Raw genomic sequence first — 15,450 nt, forward strand, 5'->3', positions numbered from 1 at the left:
ATTTTCGGATATGCCTGATATTTCAGACGTCCTCGCGGCACCGCCACGAGCCCCATAGAATCAATGTATAAGGACATCTGAAGTTTCAGACGCTCGAACACCCCACCGTCCAATTTTCCGGACTTTTTGACACGACGGAAGGTCGGTCCTTTGGCTCCTCGCGCAGCGCCCTTGCGAAGGAAATCGACTTGCAGCCGAAGCATATCACCGCTTTGAACCACAACTAGCCGAATCTAGCCGTCACACACCGATTTGGTCTGGCCACGCTGGCTATGTTCATCGCCGCCATATCGCCGCACATCCGCCTCCGGCGGAGTTTCCGGAGCGGCGTCATTTGGTTTGTTTGCGCAGGCCATGTTTTGGCTAGCGTGGTGTGTGGTTGTGCTGTTGTGTCTGCTCTGCGACGCTAGGCCTAGGTGCTTCGACGCTCGTCAGCGAACTCCGCTGTTCGCAACTTGAGGATTTCGCTTACGTTCGATGGCCCCCACTCCGTCTTCGTCGTCCTCGCCAATGGCATCGAAACGCGGAAAGCAGTACTGTCGGACGACGTGATCAGCGACCTCCGCTCTGCTGGGGTTTCCATACCCATGGAAACAACTTTTGAACAGTTTGTTGACGCTGACAACGAGCTCGCCTTCTGTGCAGAACTGACTGGCGAGGAAATAGTCCGTCAGGTTGTGGGGGATTCAGAAGACTCCAATGTTGAAAATGAGGAGCCAATGCCTGTGCCGCCTAAAAGCGCCGAGTTGACGCGAGCACTGGGGTGCGATTTCGTGGCGATGCCTTTCCCCGATGCTAATGCGTTCTGGCGCTCCGGCCTCGGCGTCTCTTGACCACTCACGAACGCGAAAAGCGTCGGCACGCATTAGCATCGTGAAGACGCATCGCCACAAAATCGCGGCCCTGTTGACTCTTTCATCGGTGTACAGTGCTGACATGACCCTTGCTCAGATTGAGGCCAATATGATCGCATGGAACCGGAACGCCGTCCAAACAACAATCAATAAGTTCTTCAAGCCACTGCAGCAATAACACCAGCTGCCCGACAATGCACATGTACATAATAAACCGGCACTCGGCTGCATACAGAGTTTTTGAACGCCTCTTTTTATAGCCACTCCACTGATGCTGTGGCAGGGTTTTGGAAGCCTGTTACTTCGCCCTTTACCTCTAGATTCGAGAAAAAAAGAAAAAAGGTGCGTTTTTTTTTACATGCATTCATTTTTTCGGACTGCCTGAATTTTCTGACGTTTTTACATTCCCTAGAGGGTCCGAAAAATTGGTCGTTGACTGTAGTTAATTCAAACGGTGTTAAGGGTGAATGAAACACTTTAAATTAGTTTTTTATTTTCTTAAACAATCTTAATGGAATTCGCACAGTTAACAGGTCAACAAATAGGCGGCTGCCGCTGTATGTAGTGCGGGGCACCAAAACAATAATGGCAGCTGACGGAGCAAGCCGAACGCGACGACAAATTTTTTTTCTTCTCGTGAGTACATTACGTGCATTGAAACAGTTTCTGCCGTATCAGTAATGAATAATATCGTTAATATCGGCAAGTTTACGGCAATAACGTAGCCATGTCCACTTTGAGGGGACCGAAACAGATGGGTGAGCTTAGCTGCCAGTGACATAGAAACACATGGCAGGCATGCTGTGCAAACTGTGGCATTTGTCTTCACTACTATCTTGATACGGCACATTTCCGCTAAGGGTGGGCGAATATCTTAGCTGTGTTACAAGCGTCGGCGTATGAATAGGGTACACTTTTAACGTATCAGTGTAAACGTGGCTACTATCGTTGCTGCTCGCAATTTGTTGCGTGCCCACGAGAGCAGAAGAGAAGAATCGAAAGACGCCTTTGTTGTTGTTGTTGACCGCAACCATTATAAAGCCTACACATAATAAAGGCAAGTTTGGTTGTAGCTTTCTTTTTGTCATGGAAGTTCGGATGCGAAAAAGTGATGAAGGGAATGAAATGGGGCATCTGCTTAAAAATGTTTGGTGCGTGCAAACAGCTTGGTTTGTCTTGAAGAATCGTTCGCGTAGTACTCGACAGATGGTAAGTGAGATCATTACACGGGAAATAAAAAAAATATAATTTTGACAACAAAATTCAGGGGTGCGATCATTATGCGAGTAAATACGGTACACTAACTGCGCAAATTTTATTTAAATTGTTTCAAAAATAAAGACGTTTTTTGAAATGCCTCGTCCTCCCTTAAGTCATTGTGAATACAGCGACAGGCTTCCTTTAATGTGCACAATCCCTCCCGCATAACTGTGCCATGGAATCTGCGAAAGCCAATTAAGTTGCAACCACGAAATTTGTTCTTCCAATCATGCACAGTTGCGAAGAACATCTTTTACTTATAAGCCAATCATACGCCAGTGACTGAGTACGTGCATTAGACAACCATGCTAAACAATGCACAAAACAGTCATTATCTGACACTTCTGTTCGATGCGACATCCTCCTTGACTGAGCTCCAAGCCGCACCGGTGTGAGGAACACCGGACTGCAGCACAAACCTAACTACCCTAGAGGGGCAGTACACTATAGCATCCGTCGAAGAAAAGTCCAACAAAAGCACAAAAACAGTGAACGGAGAACCAATGATACTGGCTATATCCGTGTCTCTAGGCTGTTTCACATGGCGCGATTGGGGCGAAAAAAATCGTTCTGCCGCGCACATCGCAGAGCGATTTTCGCTCACAGCTTTCACATGCATTTACGGCAGCGCGATATCCGTCGCAGCGATGTGCAGGGTTGCCTCCTGCTCACAAAGTATCCATGCCTGCATCGTTAAATAAAAACAACATGGAAACTAGTCAAATGTTCGAATTTTCCTATTTTTATTCGATAATAGAATAGGTGCACCATTTCTAACGTTTAAAGGCGTTGAGACTTTACGACAGCTTGCAGATACGGTGAGTGAGGCACTGCTCAACACCGCAAGTATGAGCGTGCGGCTTGCGCGGCGTCGGTGGGGTGGTTCAGTTTAGTAGACTCTAGTTTCGTTGTTACTATGGAAGCCGCAACTTTTTTTCCTGGATAAGTATTTGCTTTTGCAGAAGAACAAACTACTGTTGAGTGTGCATGCATATAAGCAGCTGGCGCGATTTGAAGATATGAAGAGGTTGACGACGGCGGTGATCAAGTGGGTACGTGCCTTATGTTGAAGCGGCGTCCTTCTCCCGATCTGGATAGCGTGCAGCTTCTCCTTTCAAACGAATTGTGTAAGCGAAAGAAAAAAATGTATGAAGCTCCTCAGCCGCAAACGCTGTTGGGTACGCCGTAAACATGGCTAGAACTGACGTGCCACATTGCTCCACAGAGCTACCAACGCGCGGTGAAACACACATTGCCCCTCCCACATCGCGCCGATCGGTGCGACGGCGCGACCAACTTGTTGGAATCCAGTCGCGGAGAGCCCACGACGTTGCGGCGGTCGCTGAGCGACAGAATTCGCTGTGTCGCTGACTGAAAATCGCGCCATGTGAAACAGCCTTATGCCTACTCAGTCGACTTCCAGCATAATGATGATGACTGTGTTGACTTGCTTTAGACTTTTGTTTCACTTTTACTACCGAGGAAGCATCAACAGAAGGAAGCTTTCATTGTGAAGCGTCACATGTCACAGGATAGCACAACGGTTCTGCTCTTGGTGCGATTTGGGGCAATTGGGTCAGCTTCCAGCAGCAAAGCTGTCACCAACAGTCGAAAGCCATTCAATGGTACATTAGGTGACTTCATTAGAATGTTGGGTTTAAGTGCGAGAGGTCAAACTCACTTGGCTTTTGCTGCCAGCTGACTTCCACTGTAGTTCACCTCCAGCCTCCGGCGTGCCTCGACAAGCTGCGTCATCGTGTCTGGCGGCTGCTGGGTTGGCGGCAGGCCGGATTCCTGGGATCCCCAGCCGGAGCCCGGGAGAGAGCCGCAGCCAGGAGCCACGCCGCACGAACGGCTTCGGGACGTGTTGACGGAGTTCTGCTTGGACCGCGACGAGGTGCCCGAGGTGGTGGACTTCTTGTGGCTCCGCGAGGAGTCCTTCTCCGGATCCGGGGGTCCCAGCGGGTAGCCGGGAACCTTGTGGTTCAGGATCCAGTTGTTCACCCTGCAACACAACAGATTAAGTGAACCTCACATTGCAAACCGTGTGTCACAATCACAACACATGCTGATTTGAGGTGCATTTCAGGTCAGTAAAATGGGCTTTCAAAGCAAGTTTATGAAAGCGATTGCGAACTATATTATATGAGGCTCTTAAAGTGGGCAATTCCTGTGAAAGGAGCAAGGGCTCACTGGTTCATAAATTCAAACACTACAAATGACCCCCTACCCCCCTTATCGCCGTCCTTACTGTGGACTGTGACGAAGCGGTGGTGTGCCAAGACGTTTAAGTCGATCTTTCCATTTCAAACTTATTTCTAGGTTAAAAAAAAAATGGCAACAAAAGCCTCACCAACTTTTACAGGAAGACATGAAGCCCTTTTTTGGGCGGCCAAAAGTTGAGACGGCACGGGCAACCAACCCTATCAAAACTTGGTTGAGCCTCTCTCAATACAGTAGAAACACTGTTTTTCTTGCCGATCATGACATGAGCATTGTCCGAACACATAGCCAACAGGTGTTCAACGTTTTTTACGTTCCCCAGGCTCTCCAGAAAGTTAGAGGGAGAAAAACTCTGCTCAATAAAACTGAATAAAATGTTCTCAAGATATCACTCTGAAAATTTTATGGAAGCATCACGGAGACATTCTAAACATTTGCGCCAATTTTCATCAAAATCCGTGAAGAAATAAGGAAGTTGATTTTCAAAGCCAAGTCTCCCCTTAATAGCACTGACAAACACCCAACTGTTTTCCACCAGCCTCATCTTGCGCACCATCAAGCTGCGGTGCCTGAAGTGGCACTGGCAATGCTCCTGATTGCACCAGCGTTATGACCTGTGCAGCAGCAGTTGCCTTGCATGTTGTATTGTGCCCCATCGCCCGCCACGTATTGTTAAGAGCACTGCCCAAGTAGCTCAAATGAAACGCCACATCTCGAGATCACCTTCAGGCGAAACTGCCAATTTTGTTTCCCTTGCTGGTATAAAATGTTCCACCACGTAAAAATGATGCCACACCAACTCGCCCCAGCCGTAGGTTCCAACTCACCGCTCAGTTGCCCCCTGATTCACCGGCGGCTGCTCGCACACAGCACTGGCCCCACTGTCCACACCGCTGTCCGACGGCTGCGGCCCACTCCGAAAGGTCCTCCTGGAGGCAGCATTCCCACCAGACGTGGCGCAGCCTCCCTGGGCCCTCCTCCGGCTGCCGTGGACAGCATCGTCGTCGGGCGAATAGTCGCGGACTGCGCCACTGTCGCTGGAGCAGGCGTCCCGTTCCTGCGCGGTGGCAGCGAGAAGACGGGAGACCAATTGGAGAAATCCAAGAACAGGAAAGTAAGGAAGAGAAATTTGAATAGAACCCGTCTATCAACCACTGCCAATGTTATTGGGAGAGCATTGGAACGAAGACCTGCATGAAGGCTGTTCTCGAATCATGCACCCCTTCACTGCATCTTCCATTCCATCCAATTTTCAGAAAAACACTGGTGGTGCAATGCCTGCGAAATACATAGGTGCACTGGTGCAACTCGCGTCGACCCTCCGGCCGGGAGTGCGGCACCCGTGAGGAGATGGGTGACAGAGCGTTTGGTTTGAAATTTCAGCTGGTTTTCGCAGCCCATAGCAGTGTAACACTTTAAAGACACGATCGTTGGTGCGCATTGCATGCACTGTCAGCTTAAGGGGGGACGCGGGGATCAGATCGCGAAAATCGCAAAAAAGATCGATTTTTGGCAACGACGCGTTTCGGTATCTGCAATGCCTAATCTACATTGTATCAATATGGTTTGACTGAAAACGCACCAAAAGTGCCCGAAAAAAATTAATTTATCAGTGCGTAGGGCGAGAAAACAGCTTTAAATCGCGTAAAATCACCGCAGTTCGCGGAGCCCTAACTCGTCTTTCCCGCCACCGAACGCCGCCATCTTGGTATCGTTCGAACGCTCGAAGTTTCGCCATTCCGTTTCTGAATTATTCGGTCGTCGCCATCTTTTAACAAACGCACAAACACAAAAGAAGCGCGGGTCTGCTAAAGGCGGTCACACGGGCCCTGCGATGAAAGCGGGCCTCCGATTGGTTGCCGTACTGAAAGGCGTCTCGCCATTGGTTGCTGCTGCAGCAGCGGGCAAGCTGGCAACCACAGCGGACGGCAGTTGTCTGCTTTGAAAACCACGCCGGCGTCGTTCTTCGCTTGACACTCGCAGAATTCGGATTTATGAAAGCTCCCAGGTCAGTGATGGATCGTCGCTCGTTCGAAAAGAACTTTTAAATGAAGCATGCCTTCGGAAAACGGAAGCGCAAGCCTCCTACGGCGAGAAAAAGACGGCGGCCAGCGGGAGAAGCGGATAACGTGCCGCGTTATCTTGCACCGTGCTATTCCAGCAGAGAAGCCGACAATCGCCCTGTGACATCGATACTGATAACTAAGCCACCGGAAGACGTGCCAATGGAGGCTCTCGCACCTGTGCGTACGGCCGCGCGAGTCAGCAACCGAGATCGCGTTGTTGGAGGCGACGCGGGTCGAAGGTCTCCATCGCCGGCAGAGACGGTGTGCGTTTCCGATGCATCGTGCGACAGGGACACGCAGCCTGCGAGTGAGCCCCAACCGTCGATGAGCTACATACTGTATGGTGACTCAAGGCTCACCAGACGAATCGTCGCACGATTCAGACGCACCTCGAGCCACTTTTTGTGTCAGCGGTGACTGCAGAAGCGCAGGCATGCAGCGTTCGCGACTCCCTTCGCGCAGTGTCAGCGACTGAGCGGAAGCAGCAATGCCAAGAACAAATTTAGGCCCCTTGTGACTGCGAGTTCATTATTATGCCCGTTTCCGCGATGAACTCTTTGATCGCTAAAGCTCTGTGCCCAAGATGCCAACAGCGTTCTGTGGGTGTACACTGCGATACCAGGCTCGGCCTGGCAGTGAAAATGGTGGTCATGCACTACTCCAAACGGCGCAAGAAAAGGATAAAGAACGCCTGAAGAAGGCATCCAAAGCCCACCAAATAAAGAGGCAAAGGTGTAAGAAGATGCCTGACAGCAATGATTCAAAATATTACAGCCCTGGTGCTTTTTAATAAATTTGCAGTGCTTTTAAAACTTTGCCAAACTTTGCAGCCAGTTTTCTCAATTGCATTTTTTTTGTCAATCACCTCGCTCGTGGAAAGCGTAGCACAACAATGGCTTGACTGATTTTGGTCCAGTTTGTTTTGCTGTGATCCACAAGCTGTGCTGTACTTAAAGACAGTCTTGAAATGTTTCTTTATCTTTCCATTATTTAATTATTTCACAATTACTACATGGCTCCATGCAGTGAAGCACAGTCATGTGCATGTTATGTTGAGCAAAAAATTATTAGCCCACTAAAAAAAAAAATCGAACACTGTCTTGATGTAGATTAGACATCTGGGCAAACATGCAAAGTATTTCCAGCTCCCTATCATGTTTCGTTACTGTGCCAGGCTTTCCACAAGCAAGGAACTTATAAATTCTTATAAAACAAAAACTAATTAAGATATCCTAATGAAATTTTAGAATTGTCTCTTTATTGCAATGTGCAGTGTGTGTGCCAAATTTCAGCCCTTTCTGTCAAGAAACAAAAAAGTTAATTCTGATCCCCTCCTCCCCCCTTAAAATGGCCAGACCTGGTGAGGGGCCCTGTCAGCGCATGCCGGGCACACGAACCTTCTTGTGCCAGTGCTGGTGTCCCAGGACTGCATACGGTGACGCCATGGCCGGTCCAAAGCGGTGCCTCGGAGAAGGCGCACGTGGAGGTGTGTGTGAGAGGGGCGAGTCGAAGACGCGTGACACGTGCTCGTCCAGGATGCTCTGTGAGCTGACCTCCTCTGGCGGTATGCCCAGCAGACGCTCGCAGAAGCCCGGGTTGTTGCCAGCTCCGGGTCCCGAGGTCGCACCGGAGCCAGGAACCGGAGCACCTCCGCCGGACTGCGGCGCAATGTTGAAATGGCCGACATTAGAAAACCAGAACACCTAGTGACATTGGGCTAGTTAGTAAAGATTTGCACCGAAACCATCCAAAGTGTAACAGTAAGCAAAGCTATTTTAGTCCAATGGCGAAACCTTGTTACTACGAACACCGCATTAACGAACTTTTGCAATATCCCCTGCAGACTGCATATAGTTTCAAGGTAAAAGTATTTGAGCTTCATTATACCAAGGTTTTCAGAACAATGATCGTTACTCAGTTTCCATGTCATGTTAACGTCTCAAAGCTTCGTACTAATACCCTGAATTCCAGAGATACATAGATTTCCATGTATCCTTTATGGCAGCTAGAACAGAAAGTTAGCAGACAACAAGGTGCAGAAAGCGGATGCTACGGCACATGGGTTCGGAAAACCTGAGACCGCACTGTAGGAAAAAGAAAAACGCTGGGAGAGGACTTTTTGTTCAGTTCCTTTTTTTTATTTCGGAGGCAACGACACATCAGATTTTGAACGCGTGCTTCTGCCCAGACACAAGCACTACCTAGCAACAGAGGCACATCTCTTCCTTCTTTCTGCGCACACTTATTCTTTCTTTGGCACTTCTTTCTGTGGCCGGCCGTACCAGCTACGAGCACGGTGAATTGCAAACCGCCGTGCTTGCGGGATTGCCACACGGTTGCGCTTTCGGCAGTGTCATTTACACGGGCTTGCATTTTGGAATAGTTCAGGTTTTCGCATCGAGCCGATGTCCACGGCAAGGAATGTGAAAAACAAACAAACAAAAAGAAGCATCAGGGGACATGGAGCTGCTTCTTTGTCAGTGGTTTTCTCGGTGTCAGCGTCTCTTTTTGCGCACACCACACTGTATATGGTGCTGTAGTGGTGCATGGCAGCGGAATCTATAGAAAATAGCAACAGCACGAGCCGAGAGCAAACAACGATGTTTTCGTGGATAGCTGATATGGGGACAACTGATAAACTAATGGGTTGATGGGTGAAATGGTTAATTTTGGGGCTTTCACTATAGCAACGTTTCATTACAGTCTACGCTCGTTACAATGTAGCCATGTACAACAGACTTTCGGATATAATGGACCATTTCTCAACTTTAGTTTGGAATGCCTATTTTATTAATGCAACGAAGTTTGCTTTAAATGAACTGCGCTACAATGGACTTCCGGCTACAGCGGACAAAATTAGCAATAATTTTTGTCAAAATCGGGCATATAGAACGGACTTTTACCGTGTCGACACAGGCTGGCAACTGACTTGCAAGGGTCGGCCAACGATCGTGGCTCAATACCTTACGCGCAAGGAAGGGAGGAAAGCAGGGCGAGAGTGCGACGCCTTTCGCGCCTGAGGCGTGAGGGGGGAGGCAAGGGAAAGAGGGGCGTTCTACTCCGGTGGCTGCTGTTTACGGCGCTGCCTCACGGGCGCCGTATCGTGAAAGTGATGTGCGATGTGGATGAAGTGCGCCCAGTGCCGGTAGCTTCGTATGTGCTGTGCTTTCAACGCTCAGTTTGCGTTGAAGCGAGAGACAGCACGAAGGTCAATTCGCTCGCTGCTGCTGCCACGCTAATCTTAATTTGCCATCGCAATCGATACTTCGCCTTTCGGGCGAAACTGCGACTTTTTTCTTTGTTTTTTACTTTGGACATTCGTCACTCACTCTTTGTAATAAAGTTGTTAGATATCACAACGAAAGTTTCGGAAGTGAGGCGTCTCGGATATTACAGACTTCGGACATAACGGACATTTTTTGTCACATTATCAGGGTTCGTTGTTGCCAGAGAGTCGACTGTGTAACAAACAATTTGCTGTGGCACCCTGAATTTCGTTATACAGAGATTTAAACGTATATGCTGTGCTTGTCTCTGCATCCTTTCCCATCTAGTTGAAGCATTATCACTGCATGGATGCACCTTGCAGTTCCATACCTGGCTGCAAGGTGCATCCGAACTTTAAACTTCCATAAACTATTTTTATTTTTACCGAAAGCAACGAGCAGCCACACAAAGCTACTAGAGCAGCTTGACGAAGTGGTCTTTTCCCACAAATGACAGCAGCGGAAGGTTAAGGGGGGACACGGGTTGTGCCGACCAAAAATCGCGAAAAAAACTATTTTTTTTCTTGCATTTTTGGAATGTACAGCTATTATTGCATCTATATTGTTAATTTCATACCGATAACATCAGTATTTTAGCCGCAGTGACGCATTATACGACATGTACTAGCTGAATTTCAGGCGGAACTTGCGCTGAAACGGCATATTTTCCGAAACGCGCGCCTGCTCTTCCACGTGTGCTAGCGCGGACATTTTGGTCTCATTTGAAAGAAGCGACTTTTCCCTTCAAGTTCCCGCCAGAACAGGCCCCATTCAGCCATTGGCCACTTATAAAATGCGCGGCAAAGAAAGGTACTAGAACGCCCTCCTATTCGTCACTTGGTGCACGTGACTTGAGCTTGCCTCCCGATTGGCGGAACTGCATGGCCATCGTCTGCTCCGCGCTTGGAGCCGCGCACTGAGGTGCGCCATCTTGCCCCAGTGTCAACGCGATATCTGAAACGGAACGCAAATTTCAAATGCGGCACAAGTTTGGTGCGCAAAAAGTGGGACGGACACTCATCGAAAACTTCAAAAAACGCTGCTCAACACTGCAAAACGCTCAGGACGCCACAACCTCAGCGACCGATGCCGAAATCGTCGATGCAGCAACAGCAGGCCTAACGACCGCATCGGCTGCTGCGGATACTGTGACAAGTCCGCCTGCCGTTGACCCTTCGACCCAGCGCTCGCGTACGGCAAGATACGATCTACCGGCAACCCTCCAAGCGGGAGGAGGAGGAAGCGAAAGCCAAAGCAAAGCTATCGGAGTTGTCTTCCGCTCCAGCGACGGAGAGGAAACGCGAGTGTGGGTGACAGTACCGACGATGCACTTCGCCCGCCTGATGGGACTACGTTTAGGATTGTGGATTTGAGTGCCGTGAACACTTTATTAACATTTGCGAACTGCAACATCTGCAGTGGTGCCTTATAAATCGGCCGAAACGAGCGGGAATACGGACTCGCTGTGAAGCTGCGTTTTATGTGCGCAAATTGTGGAGAGATTGCGTCGGTGTGGAGCTCGCCGTGCGTTCACAGTGCTGAACGAATGAAACCCTTTGCTGTGAACGTTTTGGCTACGCGTGCCATGCAGGCAACGGAGAACCGACAGACCGCGTTCAATGACGTTTGTCTCGTTGATGGGCATCAGCCGTCGGGCTCTTCACACGAAAACGTGCCAGAGCTACGTGAAGACGAAGTTGACGCCAGCGGCCGATCGCGCGGCGCGTAATCTGACGAGCTACTGCGCGCGGTCGGTTCGCGAACTTTACGCCGAACTGAACGTGGGTCATACTGGGAACATCGTTATCTGCAAGGGCAAGGGCCTCAAAGGACATAATGAAAGAACTATGTCTAAATCCGAGCGAGCAAAGTCCCATCCTCATGCCCGAGAAAGATAGGCGTCAAATGGCAGCATCAGCCAAGAAATGCAAAGCATCAGAAAATTTGCGCCAGTCCCTCAAAAAGCGGCACACCGGGGCTGGGAGTCAGCAGGACTACATGCCTGGTGCCTACTGAGCTGTTACAGCTGTAAATTTGTAAATAAAGTAGGGTTTTGCACGTTTTCTCACTTTTCTCAAAACATGTTTTTGGGTCACTTCACTAGACTGTCGAAGTGATATCTCATTATCTAGAACAGCTAGAGCACTAATTCTTTCTTTAGCAGAAAGCCTAATCTACATATTACAAAGTGCTGAGAGCAGAATTTCAAATTTGTGCATATGTATATTTCCATTTTATGAATTTTCTTTTGGTGTGGTAGCCTTAGGTCAAGGAAAGAATTTTGATCACCTGCAGAATGGCTAATTAAAATTTCATTTGAAAACTTTTTGCAGCATTGCAGTTATTGCACATTATAGTATCTAGCTATGCAATAATATTCACTTTCTGCTGAGCAGTCTTTTTTTCATTGTCTCCGGAAACAATAGAGTGGCAGCACCGTCAATCTCCTGAACTATGAACCTACAAGAAAGATTATTGCATATTTGAAATCAGCACGAAAAACTAAGTAAGCTTGTATATTTTCATCAGATTTGGCCATAAGATGCAGGTAATAATCTCCACAACCCATGTCCCCCCTTAACAGAGCAACAGGACAATACACAGTAAAGGATGCCCAGACAAGCGTTTAGTAAAATATAACACATACTACACAATTAGCCAATGACATGACAATGCAATACGTAAACGTATAACACAAACGTCAGCAACTAGAAAACGCAGGAAAATTGCAATTCTGAAGCTGTCAAAGTTAAAAGACAGACATAAAAAAAGACCTACTCTGCAGCTTTGAGTCAATGACCGGACTACACTTGGCAGCACTACTGCAATGTGCCTCCTCCCATGATTTAACAACCCCAGTAATACATGCACGCGAAACATGACTAAGCACCGCTCCGTAACTGTTGTCACTTCGTGCCCATGCAAGGGGGGGCAAGCTCGTCCTACGTGGCATCAAAACCTGCAGCTCTCCGGTCCACCAGATGCACGAGTCAAAAACAACTTTTGCGATGGTGTAGTACATCTTAGCAACAAGGCAACAGCACGGCTGTTGGAAAAAGAGGGTGGGGTGGAGGGCAGAGAGACGGTCGTCCAAGTCAAGCGATAGGTTCATCAGTGTAAAACTAGTGCTATATCCAGTTGTGCGTGATGCAAACAAGTAATGACACGAAGGCAACAAAATCGAGATGGCATAGCAACGTCGACGTGGTGTAGTGGCCACGGTATGACTATAGAGATGACGGTGTCACAAGATGGAATGACAGCGTGACAATGATGGTGATAGCACCATGGCAACAGCTGAGTTTCTGTGCAGGACGAAACTTCAAGCACAACACCATAAGCGGCCGCGATGTTACAAGGACACCCAGATACCAACCCCATAAGTGCTTAGTGCAGTAAAAAAAAAAAAAACCAATGAACAATAGAATTGACGTTGAAGATCAAAGGCTAGTTCATGACAAAACATACAGTGGTAGATCTCAATGACTGCACCACCTCCGTAGTTTACGCAGCATGAAGTGGGGCATAGATTTAGAACAGGCTGCCAACAATGACAGTAACGAAACTTGTGAAAGCAAGCATGCATTTGGTTGCCATCGGCAGCCAGCGCTGTTCACTGTGGCGGCTCACCGAGGCAGAGGCCACCCCAGCACCGACCATGGGGGGTCCCCGAGGTGGTGCCGAGGGGAAGTCCTCGGCCTGCGCCCGGTGGAAGCGCTCCAGCCTTTCACCGCAGTCCAGCTGCTTCTTTACCACGTGCAGTTTCTCGATGATGGAGGTGGCAAACTTCTCTGGGTTCTTCTCTGCCAGGCTGTACGGGTGCTCCATCTGTGTCCGCTGCAACGTCAACAGAGGGAGAAAAAAATGTAAGTGGAACAGTTTGTACAAGAAAGCCGCTACACTTGGTCAAACCCAGAAACAGAGTTGCTTGGTGGTAAATATTGACGAGGTAATGGCTCATAGTGAAAGCAAGAGAGCCATAATGCAAATTCGCACGCGATCTGCTGTTGCTGAATACGGCAATTCACAACACACGGTATGTATGAACAAGCGAGCAGTGCGTAGGCTCCACCGAAAACCAGTGCTTGTAATACTTTGCAACTTCACAAAGAAAGTTAAGGGGGGACGCGGGGATCAACTATGGAAAAACGACCCAAAAATCACTTTTCAGAAAGTTGCAGATTCCGAATCTTTGACCCCTTTTCTATAAGTTTTCCAAGTATTTACGCTGAAAACTACTGCTAAGTACCATAAATAAATATATACATCAGGCAATACAGCGAAAATTTCGTGAAAATCGGTGGAAAAGTCGCGGTTTTCGAGCGCCCCTAGCTCCGGAACGGCAGTACGCGGCGCGGCCATGCTGGTACCGTTGAAAAGCGCGCCTCTTCGCCTTTTGACACCCCTCTTTCATTTCCTGATAGAGAGAAGAGCAAGCATAAAAACATAAAAAGTATGAAGGTCGCGGAGCTGCTTGTTACGGCCGCCGATTGGCTTGCTCCGTCACGTGCGTTCTATGAGCCGCCCCATTGGCCGGGTCTGGAAGCGAGCTGCTGCGGCGTCTGCTTCTCCCGTTTCTTCGCGCGCCGGCTGCTGCGCCTTTGTTTACGTGTTGGATATTCGAGGCACACCGCCGCTTCATCGCTTTATTCCGATTTGAGTTTTCTATTTCATTTTGTGGTTTCGAGCATGACTGGGCGGACGTGGACGACGAAATATGCTACCAAGCACCGCTTCGGCAGCCGCAAGCGCAAGCCGCCGAACATCCGAACGATAAGTAGTCCTAGCAGAGATGTGTCCGCGCGCTAGCTTGCAAGAGAGACTGTCGACGCATTGCCGGGCAGTTCGCAGGCTGTTGCAGCCTTGAGCTTCAATGGTGATGATACCGAACTAATAACGGCTTTTTCTGATGCTTCCGGGCCTGCGACGTCCCGTAAGTACTCCGCGACGTACCCCGATTGTGCCACCGCCGTCACCGAGATGAACGACGAAAGTGCGGTCCAAGCGCGTGCGTCTGCCGGCCGTGAAAACGAACCGTGCATCAGCAACGGTCGCACCATACAGTCGCATCTTGAGTCACAATTCATCTTGGCGGAGGTGTTGAATATGACCGCCGCCACTGTCCGCGCGTCACTTAGTTTTGTGCCGGCAACCGAACGGCAGGTGGGGTTTACGGCGGGAGGAGCATGCTCGGTGGTGACGGACTCAAGCGAGTCGAGCGGCTGAGAAAGATGCCTTGAGCAAGAAAAGGGCACAAAAAGCACATGAAAGCAAGCATAAAAGATCCAAGAAGCCAAGAGATCAACCTGACACCTGCACCTACAAGGCCGGTGGTTTCTACTCGAATAAACATGGCTCAAAACTTCGAACACCTTTTTCTCAAAACCTTTTTCTACCACCAAGGTCAACTTGCAAAGCCAATATCTCAGCCACTGTTATGAATATTTTTACACCGTTTGTTTTGTTACACTCATTGTGCACCACTGCACACAGTGACATGTTTTGTTTCCAAATTGTTGCTTCAATAATTTGTTATCTTTTGTTTTCACAGTCGAGATTTTCATGCAACTGAAGTAGCTACCAAAGAATGAGAATATAAAAAAAATCTGGTAGGCTAAAAAAATTACAGGAATGTCACTGTGTGGAGGATACATATAGGAGTGCTATCAATGTTTGCTTGAACTCCTACCATCAATATACAGGTGTGCAGGCATTTTGCAAAAATGAAAGCAGAAAAATTTTGTAAACAAAAAGGTACTTCAGATATTGCAGCCATATTTT

General features: G+C 48.6%; 1 protein-coding gene across 3 annotated transcripts in view; it reads right to left on the minus strand.

The window, feature by feature from the left end:
* Axn (protein axin) overlaps positions 1-15,450 on the minus strand; it is a 49,976-nt gene that overhangs the window by 15,162 nt on the left and 19,364 nt on the right. For all 3 annotated transcript variants that reach the window (XM_050176776.3, XM_055069669.2, XM_055069668.2), the window contains exons 7-10: positions 13,300-13,506; positions 7,801-8,061; positions 5,165-5,394; positions 3,796-4,119 (exon numbers count right to left, since the gene is read on the minus strand). In XM_050176776.3, coding sequence (XP_050032733.1) covers positions 3,796-4,119; positions 5,165-5,394; positions 7,801-8,061; positions 13,300-13,506 — 1,022 coding nt within the window. The remainder of the gene's footprint in view (positions 1-3,795; positions 4,120-5,164; positions 5,395-7,800; positions 8,062-13,299; positions 13,507-15,450) is intronic.

This window comes from Dermacentor andersoni, chromosome 8 (genome assembly GCF_023375885.2).
Source record: "Dermacentor andersoni chromosome 8, qqDerAnde1_hic_scaffold, whole genome shotgun sequence".
NCBI classification, from domain to species: domain Eukaryota; kingdom Metazoa; phylum Arthropoda; class Arachnida; order Ixodida; family Ixodidae; genus Dermacentor; species Dermacentor andersoni.